The 18,498-nt window shown below is 39.4% G+C and overlaps 1 protein-coding gene across 7 annotated transcripts in view; it reads left to right on the top strand.

Moving 5' to 3' along the window:
* Positions 1-16,519, top strand: part of LOC109852610 (SH3 and multiple ankyrin repeat domains protein 3-like) — a 96,824-nt gene extending 80,305 nt beyond the window's left edge. For 4 of the 7 annotated variants that reach the window (XM_020423925.1, XM_020423918.1, XM_020423908.1 and 1 more), the window contains 13 exons: positions 504-684; positions 892-1,211; positions 1,730-1,994; positions 5,208-5,955; positions 6,278-6,510; positions 7,376-7,552; positions 7,816-8,026; positions 8,116-8,317; positions 8,442-8,751; positions 8,858-9,051; positions 9,234-9,401; positions 10,448-10,751; positions 10,884-16,519. In XM_020423925.1, coding sequence (XP_020279514.1) covers positions 504-684; positions 892-1,211; positions 1,730-1,994; positions 5,208-5,955; positions 6,278-6,510; positions 7,376-7,552; positions 7,816-8,026; positions 8,116-8,317; positions 8,442-8,751; positions 8,858-9,051; positions 9,234-9,401; positions 10,448-10,751; positions 10,884-12,157 — 4,587 coding nt within the window. In that variant the 3' untranslated portion in view covers positions 12,158-16,519. The remainder of the gene's footprint in view (positions 1-503; positions 685-891; positions 1,212-1,729; positions 1,995-5,207; positions 5,956-6,277; positions 6,511-7,375; positions 7,553-7,815; positions 8,027-8,115; positions 8,318-8,441; positions 8,752-8,857; positions 9,052-9,233; positions 9,402-10,447; positions 10,752-10,883) is intronic. The other 3 variants (XM_020423964.1, XM_020423955.1, XM_020423936.1) reach the window with 2 other exon arrangements.
* The last annotated feature ends 1,979 nt before the right edge of the window (positions 16,520-18,498 follow it).

Below are 18,498 nucleotides of genomic sequence, written 5' to 3'. Positions count from 1 at the left end.
GAAAACTAAATTGTTTTAAGGTGGCACATCAATGGAATCAGAGTAAAAAAATGTTTATAAAAGATATTTTCATTTTTTTAGAATCAAAATTTGCATCGAGAAACCTTAAAAAAAGTATCCTCATTGTCTAGATGTAAACGATTTTTCAGAAGTTTTTCAAAAATTTATTAGAGTTTTTATTAAGTGAAAATCATAAAAATGTAAAAATGTAAAAATATCGTTTTTTCGCTCTAACTCTCTTACAATTATTCATGTCTTCATATAGAAATCTAAAATTTAGTATGTAAATGTTTTCTTTATATGAGTTATCTTAGAAACAAAGTCAACTCAAAAAGCCGTGGAAGCATTTTCATCATATTTATTTTTTCTGTTAGGCTTTCACACTTTTATATCAATGAAATCAAAAGTGACACATCGCTAAGATTTTTACACATTTGTACAATACATGGGATCGTATATTTCGAAAATGAAGATAAAAATATATTTTTTTAAATGACTTTCAGCTCAAATACAAGAGACGAGTGTACAAGATGCTACATTTGGATGAGAAACAGCTCAAGGCGATGCATACCAGAACGAATTTGCGAAGGTTACTCGATTATGTGCAGGGCAGTCAAGTCGAGAAAATTGCGAAGATGTGTAGCAAAGGACTGGATCCTAATTTTCACTGTCAGGAAACAGGAGGTAATTCATATGTGCGCGATTCAATAATCTTATTTTGCAAATATCGGAATATGGTTTGTTTTATGTGTATGTGTGTACACAAAACACATTAAAGAATAAATTTATTAACAATTTTAAATTTATTACTAATTTTATATTTTAACAAATAAAATTAATTAGTTTTAACATATGCTAGAGTTTTTGGATTTTTTATTTTCTGTTTCACAGAGACACCGTTAACTTTGGCAACGACTTTGAAAAAACCGTCAAAAGTCATAATTGCATTGGTCAATGGCGGCGCTCTGTTAGACTATCGAACGAAAGAGGGTTTGACGGCGATGCATCGTGCCGTTGAACGCAATAATCTGGAGGCGGTAAAAACCCTCTTAGAACTGGGTGCTAGTCCAAATTACAAAGATACAAAGGGCTTGACGCCACTTTACTATAGTGTCATTTATAAGACCGATCCGATGCTCTGCGAGACGTTGCTTCACGATCATGCAACGATAGGAGCACAAGATCTCCAAGGCTGGCAAGAAGTCCATCAGGTTTCACTTGTTTCTGTTTATATTGATTATTTATATTATATAACAAGTAGCAAATAATTACATATCATATAGGTAACAAAAACAAATAATAAAATTACTGAAACATAGAAAATAATTTTTGCGAACACACACACACACATATATATATATATATATATATATATATATATATATATATATATATGAATGAAAAACAATTTTTTTATATGTTTTTATCAAAATTTTGTATTATCTTCTTTTCTCTCTCTCTCTTCTATTAATGATACATATATCTTCGATAGTTTTTAATAATTTGTTAAATATAATTCTTATATTGTCACATAAAATTGTCTCGAAAATATTTGTTCTTTTTTATGATGACGCAAGATTTTATCTACGTTATTGCAATTTTAATTGTATAATTTTTTACAGAAAATATATTAAATCAAGCTGTTTGCGAATTGATGGGAAATCTACATCAAATTTTATCGTGCTCATATGTCTAATATCATGTCTAATTCTAGTCATATTGCCCGTAGGCATGTCGCAACAATCTGGTGCAGCATCTGGACCACCTGCTCTTCTATGGTGCTGACATGAACGCGCGCAATGCGTCCGGCAATACGCCGTTGCACGTGTGCGCAGTGAACAACACAGACGCTTCGTGCATACGTCAGCTACTTTTCAGAGGCGCGCAGAAAGACGCACTTAACTACGCAAATCAGACGCCATACCAAGTCGCCGTGATCGCCGGCAACATGGAACTTGCCGAAGTTATCAAAAACTATCAGCCAGAGGAAGTCGGTAAGTTATGAACGTCGCATAAAATATCAAAAATCGCGCGTTAAAGAAAAAGAAGGAGAGGAGAGTACGGAAAACGTACGAAGGTGTTAAAGAACCAGGAAATTCACTCAGAGAGAAAGAGAGAGAAAGAGAGAGAGAGAGAGAGAGAGAGAGAGAGAGAAAATGTTGCAAGAATAAACGGCAAACTTTCTTCCTTTTCTTCTTCTTCTTTTTATCGTTTTCCTTGTGTGTTTTTGCTTCTCTTTCTCTCTTTCTCTTTCTTGACATTGTTGTTCAGTAAAGGTGCCTTTACACGGCGCGTAGTTCGGCAAGCCTGGCTCACGACTTGCCGCGCTGCGAGTCGTGTGAATGGGCCAGCGCGGCAAGACTCGGCGTTCTTCCCGCCGAATGTCGGCAAATGTGGTAAGAATCAAAAGAAACGCGCTATCGTCGAGACTTGTCTCGTAAATCCGTTCACATAGGCTCGGACAGGTTCGTAGCTCATGCGTGTATAATTTCTTCAGGTATCGTTCAGCGCTCGAAAAAGTTAAAGCGGCGCGCCGCGGCGCGAGGTTCGCGAATTAACATACCGTGAGAACAGTCAGAGCTTGATAAAGGACAAATCGAGGAGCCTGTACGAGCGGCGCGAAGCTCGTCGAACCACACGCAGTGTGTAATGGCACCTTAACTCTACTCGCGCAAACGATGATAACACGACGCGACGTGTTAATCGATTTTTCTGAATTACGAATGAGACAAACAGAATTGAAGGTTTTTAATCACGTAAAATTTGCCACACCTATGATAACTGATCAACACGATTGTTTAATGATTCCTTGCTTATGACGTGTACGGTTTATTACATAAGTCAGAACTTGACGGCATCAATCATCGGCGAAAAACGGATGTCGTAACTTTTTTGATATAGAATTCGATATATTTAATTTACGGTTTATCTAAGTTTCAAGAGGTACAAATCGAAATCAGATCAATGAAAAAAAATTGAAATAGCTTGTTAAGTGCTTCGAATAGTGACTACTTATCGTCTTATCGGTGATACATCTGTTCCAATTCAAAGTTGAATTATCTTATAATTTGTTTACTGAAACAAAGTCACATATGACCATAACGGTGTGATATAAAACAAGTTCACAAATGTTATCTGATAAGAAACGAGATCGCGGTCTAGAAGAATCGTAGACTTTTGTATGGCATGATATCACAGTCGAATATGGCATGAGCATGTGCACGTTGCTTTTAACGTAAAAGTAGATTTAGCTATAGTAATATCGATTCTTAGCTATTTAGAGGATTTCTTCTGAAATTTTATATGTAACATGTTGACGTGTGTGTGTTGTGAGTGTGACGTACGTATATAAATGTGTAATCATTTGTTTACTTGTGTCTGTGCTGTGTGCGAGGAATAAGCGTGTAACTCACAATGTCATGGGATTTTTGGTGGTGATGGTCGTGTATAACGTCGATTAACATTTGTGATACCGAAGAGAAGTAACTACTTCTTGATAGATTGCTTTCCAGTAACTAATGGTATCGTATCGTTGATTCACTGTCAAATAAATCAGTGCTGCTGGATTGCAAAATTGCATCACAAAAAGAACACATCAAATACCAAATTCTTCGGACGAACCATTTTTTTTAATTCAATATACAAATAGATATAATATTTATATATGATGTACATAAATCAGCAAAGACACAAAAATTATTCAATTATTAAGAATTAATGCTTGACTTCTTTTATGTATTAAGTTTTTTTGTATTACATTTCAAAATTTTAATACATGTAAAATTTATAGTGCTCCTGGCAGCATTGAATTTGCAAGAATGTCTTGATTAGTAATGTTTGGTAGTTCGAGATACGTTGTGAATCTACGTGGTCTCGCAGGTCATCGGAGTCTGCAGAGCGTAGAAACTGAAAAAAAAAAAAAAAAAAAAAAAAAAGACATTCCGACGATCTAGCGACGGCGACGTCGATCGTTTGTGCACATGACGTATTCCGGCGAGACTTACAATTTCGAGCACATTGTATCACACAAACCGGATACAACAGAACGGGGATGGAGTTGTTGATCCTTGTGCGTGTGCTTCTTACCGCTTTTCTGTTTTCTCTGCAGAATGTTTCGGAATTGACACAAAGTTAAAAGTATTGTATTTAACGCAAAAAAGTCGTTTTTCTTTTCCAATGACATATGATCAGAAAAGTGTTAATGCTTCTATTAGGTAACAATTTTTAGAGACTAACGAAATTTAATAACGTGTTATACGATATTCGTCCGCTTGTTGTTAGTTCTGAGACATTCTATAGAAGATGACACTAAATCGACGAAAGCAATGTCTAGTTGTCCGGGGTTACGCCCGGGAAGAGCCAATAACCATCGTCGTCATCGTGAAGTAACATCATGCGTGCGCGCGTGTTTGCGAGCTTGCGTGCGACGGCGACTGCTTGTATAAATTTGCTTTGCAAAAAAAAAAAAAAAAAAAAAACAGTTCTAGCACGACGCGCGATCTTTTGTAATATCGGAAGATCGATTGCGGTGGGAACAGAGCTTCTCGGCCTGAACCCGTGGCCTCACCTCGCTCTCTCTTTAATAAACATAATGTACATATGATATAACAAGACGTGACTAACGTTCGCGATAGAATGTCATCGATAGAACGTGGTTAATAACGCGTACAAACGTTGGGGTGATATTTAACGCTCGGTCCTCATTAAGTGATTTGTTCCGAAGCTTACGAAATGTTAATTTCGTCGTACTCTTGCTACACATGTGTGTAATCATCTCTTTAACCCTAGACAGTACGAACATTCAATATCAATTATAGCTTTGAAGATATAATTTATTGAATTATTTTTGGAATCATGTTAAACATTACTTCGGTTTGAAGGAAGTTTAGAAAGGGAATATACAAAAGTTGATAAACAAAAAAAAAGAATATAATATAAAATTTATTCATATTGAACATTATGAAACTGTGTATAATAAGCGAAACTGTTTAGGGTTCAGTGCCAATATTACTTGGCGTTCTTTCCACAGTTACGATGTTCAAATCTAATATATTGACGAATTTCTGTTTGACACAGTTTCACGTTTCGCATCTGAAGAGACAATAACAACGACTACTACTACAAGGGCATTAAAGCACGCGCGCGTCTATTTGTAAGGCTAAGTAATCCTTTCTTTACTTACCCTTGCAACCCTTGCGATTTTCCAGTACCGTTTAAAGGGCCGCCACGTTACAACCCAAAGCGGCGCTCGGTGGCCTTCAGTGGCACCTCTTTGATGATGACGACAAGCTGTTCGGCAAATAATTTGGGCACCCTCACCAGGATACCGTCTACCGAACAACACGCGACAGCGTCTAGCGCCGGTAGTGGTGGTGGCGTCGTCGTCGGTACTCTCACCAGAACTGTCTCGGTGGAGCAGTACACGAATATTACACGAGTACCGTCCGCTGAGCAGTACGCCACCACCACGGCGGCTGTGAATCTGAACCGAGTACCGTCCATGGAGCAATCACCTTTGTATCCACCACCTCCGTCGTCCGGCACGTTCGTGCGAGTCGCATCCGAGGAGAAATACGCGCCAACGAGCGCAGTGCTCAGCCGCGCCTCGTCCGGTGAGCGATATGACACTGCCAGCCTGACCAGAGTACCGTCCTCCGAGCAGTATCCTATCGCAAGCACGCTGACCAGAGTACCGTCCACGGAACAATATCCGACTAACGCGGCGAGCCTGAGCAGAGTGCCGTCCACGGAACAGTATCCCTCCACTGCTGGTGGTAACAGTGTCACGATGATCGGTCAGTCGACGACCGAATCGGTTCACCATAGAAGCATTGGCAGAATACCGTCCGTAGAGTCGAACCGAAACGACTTACCGAGAATACCGTCCGAACAGAATGCCCACCGACTGACGTCGGAGTACCAGAGTCCGAATCCCATGAGAGATCCAAATGTGAGGTAAGCATAGACGAAATCGCGAGAGTCGATTTGTCGCGCGCGATCGCGAAATAAAACGGAGGAAGAAAGAGACTCTTCTTCTCTTCCGGAAAACTCTCATCGACAAAGTTTGTTCTTACTTCACGTTTCGTCGTCACTGCGAGCGACGTTCGTTCGGTACACCTCTGCGGTATCACCGATGCTTCGTCCCGACCGAGTCGACGAACGTGTGTGATTAGAGTTCATTATATATATAAATAGATTTCATGTAATCTTGTCTTGGTCGGCGCGAAGCACGAACTGATCGTCGCCGTGCTCTAAGAGTTGTACACACCATTTCAAGATTGCCGAGCGTCGCAGAGAATTATACAAACTTACGAATGGAGGGCCTCACAAGGCTACAAGAGCACCGACTCGAACTGCAACACCGTCTCGATATGCACAGAACGCAGATGGAGATGCCGCCGTCGCCGTCACCGAGCAGCAGGAGTTTAGCGCCTTTCAGCTCGGCCAGCTCGAGCTTGTCTGAAGGCAGCAATCAGCCGTCCGGCGAGGATTCGGCCAGCATCGTCACAGGTACATTATTTTTTTATTTTGTATTCTCCTTCAACTTTAGCGCATTCTTCGATGGTGAGAGGATTAGAAGCGGCGAAACTGCTCCTCGATGATCCATAAACTGCGGCAACAATTGTTAATGTAGATATTGTGAAACCGAAAAAGAAGTCAACTGTCAAAGATGCAAGGAGATTCTTTGTCAAGTATATTCGCGCGCGTGTGTGTGTGTGTACACACAACGGCGATTGACATACACCAGCATCATGTTACATACCATCACCACCAAAAATCGGTGGCGCGCTAAGATGGTTGAAGCGACGCGTTTATGAGAGAATCAATCGGACGGATGGTTTTTTGATTCGTGCATGCTTTCGTTTTTGGTGTTTCCGAGGATCCGGAATTAGAGATCCTGAGATTAGTGACTCCTTCTCACGAGTTGAGCAAGGTTTCATTCAAGAAGAAATATATACGTTGCGCTTATTTTTATAGAAAGACCGCCTTTTTTAGGATGCGATTAATACGACGTGGCTGGCGATTAGAGCTCTTGTTGCCGTTGTAGAGCATCAATTTAAGTGAGCCGAGTTGACTTTTTACGACCAAGTGCGCTCAAGATTTGATTTAGCGTTAACAGTTAACCGTTTTCTTTTTTTCTCTCCCTCTTCCTCTCTCTCTTTCTCTTTCTTTTTCTTTCTTTCTTTCTCTCCCTCTCTCTCTCTCTCTCTCTCTCTCTTTTTCTTCCTTTCTTTTTTTCTCTCTTTTTTTATTTCTGTTTCCCGTAAAGGTTCGTCATTTATTTTGCATGGCCTATGTAAGTTCGCTTAAAGCAATGCTGGGCGAACACATCAGGCATCACGCTGAATATATCCGGTCGTTTGTTAATTTCTAGACAAAAGCCTCGGTGACACAGCATCTGACGTGATCAGCGATAGTTCCGGGGTGGGTACCTCGCAATCCGATACGACCAATTCATTATCTATTCCCGGCACGACGGTGGTTTGCGTGGAGAGCTACAACAGCGGGATCACTGGCCATCTGACTATCAATCAAGGAGACATCCTTGAAGGTACTTCTCTCGAACTCGGCAATCGAACGCACTTTTTTCTTTCTTTTTCTTGTTCTTTCTAGTTTTGTTGGCTTTACTTTTACAGCGACGTAACAGCGTTTACTTCATAACATTTTTCATTTCTCACAATTAACTGTTTTAATGAACAAATTCGAGACGAATCGTCTTACCATGTCTTTTTCTGGATTTTCTGTGTTTTATAGGTAACATCCAGAAATATTATTCTGATAGCAAGCGTGTTTTTGTTTCTTTATTTTTAACAGTCACCGGTGCTACCGACTGCGGTCTTCTAGAAGGTGTTTTACGCGGACAGGGTACCGGCTTATTCCCCGCGCATTGCGTTCAGGAAGTCAGATTGCGTCACACAAATATACCTCTAGGTCCGCAACCCACGCGAGACGGCCGGAACCGAGTTCTGGGCCGCAGGGAGTCGCAGCATAAATATTTTGCTACGGCACCCAGATTAAAGAAGCCGTAAGCGTTCACTTACATTTTTCAAGCTGATATGTAACAAAAATTGAAAAATTTGTTTTTGAATAATGCTTAATGATGTTGAAACATAGAGTTACGTCGGAGCCACGTACTGTTGTTCTTCATCGTTCAAGAAAAGGTTTTGGTTTTGTATTACGTGGCGCCAAAGCTACTTCGCCTCTCATGGAATTAACCCCATCTGCCAGGTATCCGGCGTTACAATATCTGGATGATGTCGACCAAGGAGGAGTGGCCGATCTTGCAGGTCTCCGAAAAGGAGATTTTCTCATTCAAGTGAGTTTGTAAACATAAATCTCAACTTAGTTTTTTAATCTTTTTAGAATAAATTGCATAATTTCATTTTTTTTTTTTTTTTTTTTTTTTTTTTTTTTTTTTTTTTCACACAAATATATTTCAGATCAACGGCGAAGATGTAACAACGGCGTCTCACGAACACGTAGTTGATCTGATCAGGAAATCGGGAGAGCTGGTACGAATGACCGTAGTTTCACCGGTGATTAGTCTTCCGAATTCCCAGTCTGCGGCCGCGCTACCAACTAGTCAACCTATCCAGAGACAGTACGCAACTTTGCCACGCAAGGGTAACAACAATGTAGTGATCGGTGGTACGCTTGGCAGGTCTCCGGCGCCCATACCACCGCGAAGAGACCCGAAAACCACGCTAAGCGTGGGTCGGGCGAGAGCGCGATCGATGGTCGCAGGATTAGGTAATTGATTAAAATTTGCTTAATATTAAGTGAGAGTTTGCAAAGTATTGACGACACTAACGAAACATCGTCGTGCTACATTTTTTCCGTCGTGTTTTTTTCACAGAGGGAGGCGGCGAAAGGGATGAGCGTGATGACATCACATCAACCGGCGCAAAGTCGAGCAGCGCGGAGTCGATTCATATGCCGCAGCAATCGTCGACTGGATCAAATACCGGTCAGAACACTCCGGTGCAACCCAGAACAGCCAGTATCCGATCGCGGCCAACTTCCAGCAGAATTACCGCCGCGGAACTCGAAGTAACTATCTCCCATCTGTTTGCGGCACGCACGCCAAACGTGCTCTATCTCTCTCGCTCCCAATTTTTTTCTGTCTCTTGCTCGATTACTGAATTCGTGCGCTCGTTGTCCCCGAATTGAATGGCATTGTGTGCACGAGACGAGACCGAGGCTTCAGCTGCGTCCTTTAATTTCTCTTCCAGGAACTATTTCAGCGGCAACAGGGTAGCGCCGGCGGTCAGTACAGCTCGTCCATGATGAGCTCGTCTCACTTTCAGACTACCGGTCAATCCACCAAGTCGCATCCGTCGTCGCCCGCCAAGACCGGCAGGGTGTACGCGAGCGTAGCGGAGATGAAACGCAAGGGCAAAGTAAGGACTCTCGTCACACTCTCAAGTTACGAGCTCGCGCAGTCGTTCACGTTTCTCTTTAACATTCTCCCTATATATAGTTGACAATGAGCTCCTTGACGAAAGCTGCCCTAGAAAATGGACTATAACAAGTTTTTATTCATCTGAACCAGTAGTAGTTCGAATAGAATTTTCTCTCTAATGTCCTTTTAGAATTTTCAACATCCCTTAATTTTTAATATAGACGTTTTATAATATCTTTTTCTGCTCGTTTTTATCCATCAATTAGTAATTTGTTGATTACTCAATACCCGGTTAAGGATATCCCGTTAAGAAAAGCCTAGCAGTGTTACTCAAAAGCGTCGCCCAGCGTTCGGTGAATCTTCCCATCTCTGGGAAATGGTAATGGTGCTCGTTTTTTTTTTTTTTGCATGTGTGTTATAGTTTGCGCGCAAGCCGGTGCGAGCGCACAGCAAGGGACGGTCCTGGTGCGGACGAGACGATGAGGACTACTTATATTACTGATCGAAAATACTTTGTTTCTAGCTCGTCCGTGGCTTGCATGATTTCAGGTGACTAAGTCATTTGCTAAATGAAACAAAATCTGACGTCCCATGAGGGTCGTTAGATGCCACCTACAGCTTCGTGTTCACGCCTCAAGTATGATTAACCAGCATTTGCATCTAACCCGATTATCTTGCAATCCTTCAGTTTCTAATATCGCTCTTTGAAGTTGATTCTATAAGCATGGAAGGCTAACACGCGATACGTAATTACGTATCATTTTTCGCAGCATTCGACAGCATTAACACTTAGATAACTATTTGTTGAAGCAGCAATATGGTAGCGGGCTAGCGTTAGCCACGGTAGTTCGGACTTCACGCTTGGCAGGGGTACGCTTCGTCCTTGGGTCCACAGTCCTTGTGCCTTTTGTTGATCTACCATCTTCCTTCACAGATTCATTTATTAATCGCAATTCCATCTTTTTCACGCTCCAAATTTTTCAAAGTTAGCACTGCCATTTGTGCGTCGCAATCTTTACAAATTTCTTGTTCTTACGTTTACAGTCGCACTCGAGAGTACGCTTTTTCGGTGGCTTGGGCGGTGGTTCCGATCTCCACAGGGACTTTCATAGCACGCCCGATCTCAACGTGCAGGTACAATCGTCATCGATACTCGCACCCAAGTGCCATCGAAGTCAAGAGGATGTAAACGCCATAAACGGCAGAAATGGACTTCCACCACCGAACCATCCACCACCACCTCCTCCGGTCGGACAAGTTGTTAAAGTGAATGTTGGTCCCAATATGCCGGATGTTGTTACGCCTGCTTCAGTCTACGATAATATGGCACACATCCAGCAGGTCAAAGGTAATCATCGTTCATTTTCCAACAACGTTGCTTATAATATTTCTTTCTTATATGATAATTGAGATTATGTAAGTACCGTTTTTTGTTTTGATAAATCAATTTTATTACTATATATTGTTTTAATACGCACAGAACTCGCAGCAGCCACAGTCGATGGTGGCTACGGAGTGATGTCGAGCTTCCGGCCGTCGAACAGTGCGAAGCTGTACGCCTCGCCGGAAGACATGAAGACCGTCGGCTATCGTTCGCGTAGTTTGCCAGCTCACACCAATCGCCCGCATCTTAGGAAGTCACACAGCTTGCGCAACACGCCGAGCAGCACAACGTTCAAGCCAACGAGTTTGAATGGCAGCCAGCAGACACTTAACACCAACGTCGGCAGCATCAACAGCAATGGGAACGGCAACAATTCAGCCAACAATCAATATGCACAACCGCTGAAAACCAACAGAAGTCACAGTACGGCTGGTATTCGCGAACGGAAGAAGAAAACCGTTGTGAGCACCAGCTCGTCTGTCACGAATCTTTCGTCGAACACATCCGGTACGAACGGAACATCCGCACCACCTTCTGCGGCGCCACCTATCCCTGAGCCGGATTACAGTCTGTCAGAGTCGGAGAACGACGAAGGTGAGGACGAAACGGATGAGGATGGCGAATCGGAAATAGCAAAGGAACTTGAAAAAGCAGCAGCGCGAGAAAAAATAGAAGCGACCAAAGAAACCTCGGGCAACTCCAACACGTCTGGCTCGAGTTCATCAGGCAGCGGCTCGTTGCCGCATTCGTTTAGCGTTGAAGAAATTCAGAAAGTGCGTACGCAGCTCAAGTCTTCCAAGAGCCATCCGAACGATTTCGGGTTGTTGCAGACTCAACAGTCGCTCGCTGAGGATGGTGACAACAGCTCGAGCGGCGTCAGTTCAGATCAAGATGTGCCGGTGGGCCCACCTATGGGTTTCGACGACACCGCTATGCGAAACCTAGCCAATCAGGAAAACAGTCAAAACTCTATTCCAAGTGGTGGTACGACTCTGATGACCGGTGTTAGTTTAGTTGAGAAAGAAAGCACTCAAATCAAACGACCAGGCTACGGCGGCAGTGGATTGCTGACCAGGCATGCGGTCAGCTTGGCGCAGTTACCACCACCGATTGAAGCTGATGCCGAAGAACAAAACAATGATTTGTTCGTGCCACCACCACCGGAATTCAATGCCGGTCCGTCCGCAGGCGGCCACGATCAAGAAGTAGTATTTGCGCCGCCGCCGCAATTCTGCGATAATAAACAGCAGCAGCAGCAACCACAACAACAACAACAAACAACTACTTCGCAGAATCGCGTCAAGATAATCGGTGCAATTCCTAAGGTCGCCGGAAATCAGGTGAAAGCATCAGGTGGACGATTACCGTAAAGAAAAAGATAGTATTCGATCGCAATATGATCATGATTCACTCGCGTATTACTTTCTCAGAGAAAAAACACAAGAGGAATTTGTAATGGTAGTTCGCGATTTCAAGAGTCAATATATTTAGAGTCTTTCTGCCTTCTCGGTAGTGATCGCTGCGTGACAAGCGTATTATTAAATTCTCGACCTTCAAAGATCGACGATCTATCGTATGTAAGAGCGCAATAGCTTAAATGACTTTCCCAAGGGTAAATCTATATTCTAATCTAATCGAGCATCTAGTAAATCGTAGGAAGTAACTGACGAGATATTCGAAAGCGCGTTTTTCTAAGTAAGTTTTATGAGTGTTGAGCGTATGTCTGATTGCATCGTAAGAAGGTTGATTTGTCGCACATAAATGCAAAATCAATTGCATTTGTCCGTCATTACCATCACATTGTGTATCATTCTGTTCACGGATGAACGACTGACCAAGTTGAACACTGATTCGTTGCACCTTAAAAAGAGAGAGAGAATAAGAGAGAAAGAGAGAGGGAGCGACCTAAGAAGAAAACGTACTGAACGGATAATAAACGTATGGATGAAGAAAAATGACTAAAAAAAGGAAAGAAATAATTACATGTACAAATCGTGTGACTCTATGCAATGCATATCGGTTTTTCATGTTTCTATCAACTCTGTGTGGTGTGTTTTAATACTTTTACACGATACGACACTTTCTGTCTCTTAAAACACATAAGTAAGCACCGAGGAATCGCTTCTTAAAATCAATCAATTTCAAGTAGAGATAGTACATTTCGACAAATTTGCTCACTCTCACTTTCCTTGATAGCTGAAAGCTATCAATGACCAATGATTTTCGATGAAGATGATGATGATCGTGCGAAGAAATCACGCAACGGATGATCAGTTGTTACTCGAGCACGTCCTGTTTTTTCTAAGTTTAACTGTGTAGCATTTTCTCTCTAGACACTGCTCAAACGCCTAATCGCAAAAGCTCCATTCGAAATCATTAGAGAGAGAGAGAGAGAGAGAGAGAGAGGTTCTTTTTAGTTGATAATTGCAAATATATTAACATTAAATATATTAAAATTATTATTTTATTTTATTATAGTAATATTATATATTAAACTTGTTATATAATTGTAGTCGGCTACAAGACTACTTTCCGTGTTATTCGATAAATCGCAGTCGCGTATTTATAAAACCTTATGTTACATTATCTTTATAATAACGCACCATCACTGTTGCAGTCTGTGTGAAGTAAAACTTGCATTTTTTTTCATCCATTATATAAAAACAAACTTCCTTGAGCCGGAAAACGATGTAGACTCCTCATATTTTGCGTATTTTTAATCAAGAATTGCAGAAATCGCAGACAAGAAATCAGATACTACGAAAACGTAGAATACGATTTTCTTCTAGCAACGATCGACTCACATTCTCAAACTCTCTCACGTAAACTCAAGACTCAGTGTTTTTTCCTGCAAGTCAATCAACCGTTTCGATGTACATACGCGTGTTATTCGAATCATAATATCTCCGTGCAACTCACGCGCGTCTAGATGCAACGAAGAATCACGTGGCTCTCGAAAAATGCTACATGTATATATAATTATATATTGAATAAAAACGAATACAAACCACGTTACGTAAGTATATCTTCGCAAGTATTTCTATAATTACGAGCGATCTTCATTATTATGTTCCACATTCATTGTAGTAGATTTACATAAGCGATCAAAAAATTTCTTAATCGAAGTCTCCGCACGACTTAGCGACTTTGAAGAAAGAATTGCATTTCGTATAGCATATGAACGAGCGCGCGTAGGTGGTTGCGTACTTTTTTCAAGTATAAAATATTTTAAGTTAACTATGATATTGAGTTTTTTTCTTCAATATTGTTTTTATCGTTTTCATTTTTACTACCTAGAAATACATAGTAAAAATGACACAGATATAATTCTGTAAAATATTTACAGTACAGTTTGCAGTATTGTCTTGAGTGTAATATTTTATATGAAAATTATATATTGAGAATAAAAACAATTTTAGAAAAGCCAGTAGATTAAGAAATCTACAAAATAAGTTAAGAAATTGAAATTGTCTATGCATTTTAGTTTTTGTGCTTGTTTTTAAAACTTATCTTTACATACAAACAATGTTCCAATTATGATTGTGTGTTTTTAAAAACTGATTTCAAGATTATTTATATAATACAAAAGATTTCATACACACACATTCTATATTTCCAGTAATACATACAAAATTAAAAAAGTAATAAATATATTCATTCAAGACTACTTATAGTTCTGAGTGTGTGAACTGTCTCACAGATAAAAAAGCAATGCCACATGCACCGCTCGGACAATATAGCAAACAGAAAGAAATCGGTTGAAAGGCGAGGCTCTATTTTTCTTTGCCGTGACGTGTCCGTCGCGAAACCACGTGCATCGGACACGCAGTTCGCGGTTAAGATATTATAAATAAATACATATATACATATATATATATATATATATATATATATATATATAAATATATGTTATATAAATTATATAACATTCCTGCCAAAAGTAATATAGTAGTCTTATATATAAAAAAAAGAGAGTTAACGTTGCGTGCATCACATAAGAGAACATACTTTGTAATCTAGTTGTTCCCTGCATCTCCCCGTCCGTTTCTCTCTTCGAACTCTCGTTTCTCTTCCGCGATACTCCGCACGATTAATCGGTGAACCAGCGATTTCAGTATTGTTTACGAGCGAAATCCTTCCAAAAAAAATTCTCCGATTATTTTGACGAGAAATCCGATCGCCATTGCGTGCGGTTCTATCTTTCTTGTTAAAATCTACTAGTAAAATATTTATACGTATATGTATATATACATACACACACGCATACACACAAGCTGTTCTCTATTCAAGGGTTAATCGGTCGCAAAAATTTCGACAACAAAAAGAAGTACGCCGTCGATTCATCGCGCTGAAATGTCAGTGCGCACGTGTTTTGTAATTAAGTATCTTTAACGCACTAAGATTGAAATATATCGCGATGTAAAATTTTGCAATTTTAAACAGTTTTATAAAATTAGTTATTTCTTTTTGAGAATCATCTGATTTCTTCTTTACATTCCGGAAAATAATCCGCGTTAACGATTAATCCGCGTCTCGTAGAGTGGATAAAATGTAGTATACAGGGTATACCAGAAAAGAATTTATTCGCGTGTATTTCTCTAAACACTGTATATCACGTTCCGATAAGAGAATAGCGAGTGCAAAAGTATGGTCATCGAGAACTGACTCGGTGATTGCACTGTGACCGACTGAAAGTTTGAAATCATTTTTTATTATCTCTTAGCACTCTTATATTTTAATCTTGCTCATATTTACTTATCTTCCATCTCTCCTTTTCTCCTCATCAGTCTTTATCCTCAACATTTCAGTTAAATATCATTATAATATCATTATCAAAACAATTACTATTAGTATTTTGTATTATAGGTATTGTATTGTAAATTGCGAAGTACACACACATGTGCAATGTTTCGACGACGAATAATAATCGATCATGTTCAACTAATGCATCAGAAGTTTTATTTTAACCTTCACCAGGATATATAAAAGATACTTTATATATTTTAGTCTGTTTTTTGTTTTTTTTTTCTTTTCTTCTTTTTTTTTTAAAAAAAAAGCTTAATTATACAAATTGAAAACGAAAATCAGAGAGCCACAACAGTCCAAGGTGAACGTAGATAAATAACAGAACGCAGTTTAAAATGGGACGTTTTGATCGGATTTATTAATCATCTTCAGCATACTGTAAAAACAAAGTAATGAGTGATACAATACAAATAAATTAAAATAAACATCAAAAGAACTGGAATACATCCGTTGAGCAAAAAGATATTGAATATGCAAAAGTATAAACAATCAGGTACACACCTAAGACTGTTGTGATTTTTGTTTTCAATTTGATTTCATCGAGCCGTTAAGTTAAACTATTTACTTTATTATACAATTTGTTAATTATATATATTTTTGTTTATATATTTATATATTCATATTTTATATATAATTTGTAAACTAGTATCTCCCATTTTGAATATTGACACAATAATCAAGTTGTACATGCTACTGTCAAAGCACAGTAATTAACAAAATTTTGCTATAGAACTCACTTTGTTTAACAAGCACTATTTGGTTCTAACTTTGTGTTTTAACGGTAACATTATTAGTACCTGAAGAGCATTAAAATTTCTTCCAAAGATTTACTAACATTGAGAGAAAAAATTGTTTTCTTTCTCTTAACACAAGCTATTTTATATTATCTTACTCGGGACAAAGAAAGCATCTAAGAGCGATTTTTTTTTTTTTTTTTTTTTTTTATTACGCAGGGGAAATGCACTTACGCACACCCTGCTTCCCGAAGAAAGCAGAGTAGTGTGGGACTCCCCCTCCCCTCAGGGAGAGTATACCCACTAAAACCCCTGCGACGGCCTTCTGCTGCCCATTTAGGGGAGCCCCGGAACCCCAGCGCAGGACCCTGCCGGGACCACCCTGGTAGGCTTTGGACTTTTGTCCTCTGCCCTAAAAGAGGAGCATCTCCTCTGTGATGGTAAGGAGGGCCGTAACCCCTTTCCACTATCTTTGAGCCACGTGCAATGAAGAGAACTCTCCTGTGGCTCCGGGTCAAACACCCGAAGGTGGACTCTATCCCCATGGAATTGACCACCCCCAAAGGGTGGCCTTTCTCTCCCTGGCACTCCCGGACTCCACTCGCCAAGCACCTACTAACAATAAGAGGGCTCGGACTTGGAGGAGAGGGGCCCAGAAAAGCAGCCAGGGCTTTGCTCGCCTGGGTCTTCTTATATGAAGAAGACCCTCCCGAGACCGCCGTCTGCTCCTTCTAACTAGAAGGAGGAGGCGCCTTCTTGACACCTTCACTGGGGCGATTCCCTCTGGTGATCTAAGAGCGTGACATAATCCAGTTTTATGATCTGGCAACTTTTATAACAGACACTTAACACTATAACACTTTTGATGAGAGTAAGTTTTTGTTTCTATTTAAAGAAATTTTAGTTACTTAATGTCCAGGTAACAGATGTATGTAGACATATTGTTAAAGTTCGGTAAATCTAATTATGAAGAACTACACGTATATAAAGAAAGATCTGCTGGAATCTTTTTTAGAACATTCGAGAACAAAAGAAGCTAATTTTACCATTATCACCGGTAGACTTCTGGCTACAAGGTCTTTTTAAAGAATACTTATTAATTTTTTAAGCCGTTTTCATTTAATTAAAAGAAGCTAAATTTTTATTAGAAAAATTACAAGACAAAAAAACAAGAGAGTAGGAATATCCGTGAAATTATTATTTTCGTACAATATCTATCTCTTTAATGTTCTATTCTTGAACTATAAATCGTCATTTGTACGTGAAAGTATCCAAAAAGACAAAGTACTATTCAACGCTCGGATATTTTTTATTTGCGTCTCTTATTTTTTCTTGTGCTTCGAAAAAAGTTTGCATCCGCAATTTTCTCTTTTAACTATTCTCATTTTTACCTTGTAGAACCACAATATGAATTATAATGAACACCAGCGGTGCTTTCAATGATCGATCGATTTACATAATTAACGCAGGTTGTCTTTTCTTTTTTATTATATCTGGCAGTGCAAAACATCGTGTTCTTTTACTGCATTTTTTGCTTTTTCTGCTTCTTCGTCATACATGTACGCAATTTTGCATTTTTTCTTATTAGGTCTTGCCAAATGTAAGAAACATAACATTGGCAAAACAATGAAAAATCGTTTGAGATCGTTTTGGCTAGATTTGGGTTATACATTTATATTTCGATTCTTGTCTTTTGATCCGTATACTGAGAAAACAATTATTTTTCCTTTCAAAAATCTAAAGAGCTTTCGAGTTATCTGAAAATGAAATCAGTAAGTGGCGACTCGTCAGTTTTCATCACATTTTGAGCGTAAGACTTTCTACAAGGTGTAAAATCATATCATTTTAAACTATGCAATATAATTTCTTCTACCTCTATATACAAATATATATACTTCTCTAACAAAAGTATTCTCGCAGAACCGGGATAACCATTATGAACAAGATAATCATTAAAAGGAAAAACTATATATAAGTACTATAAAAAATTTGATTAGTTTGAAGTAATAAAATTCGTTTTCGTTAAATAGTAAATAGGAAAGATAAAAACAATTGAGTGTATATTAATTTTTTGGGGACTTTGTGTTAAATTCTGACGTTACCCTATTCTGTTAAATTATCCAAATATTTACAATGTTATTAATGTAAATATATCATCACAAACATCTACG

The sequence above is a fragment of the Pseudomyrmex gracilis genome, unplaced genomic scaffold (assembly GCF_002006095.1).
Source record: "Pseudomyrmex gracilis isolate BER0280 unplaced genomic scaffold, ASM200609v1 scaffold_1, whole genome shotgun sequence".
NCBI lineage: Eukaryota > Metazoa > Arthropoda > Insecta > Hymenoptera > Formicidae > Pseudomyrmex > Pseudomyrmex gracilis.
The sequence above is the reverse complement of the archived record's forward strand: the minus strand, read 5'-3'. Positions and strand labels throughout refer to the sequence as shown.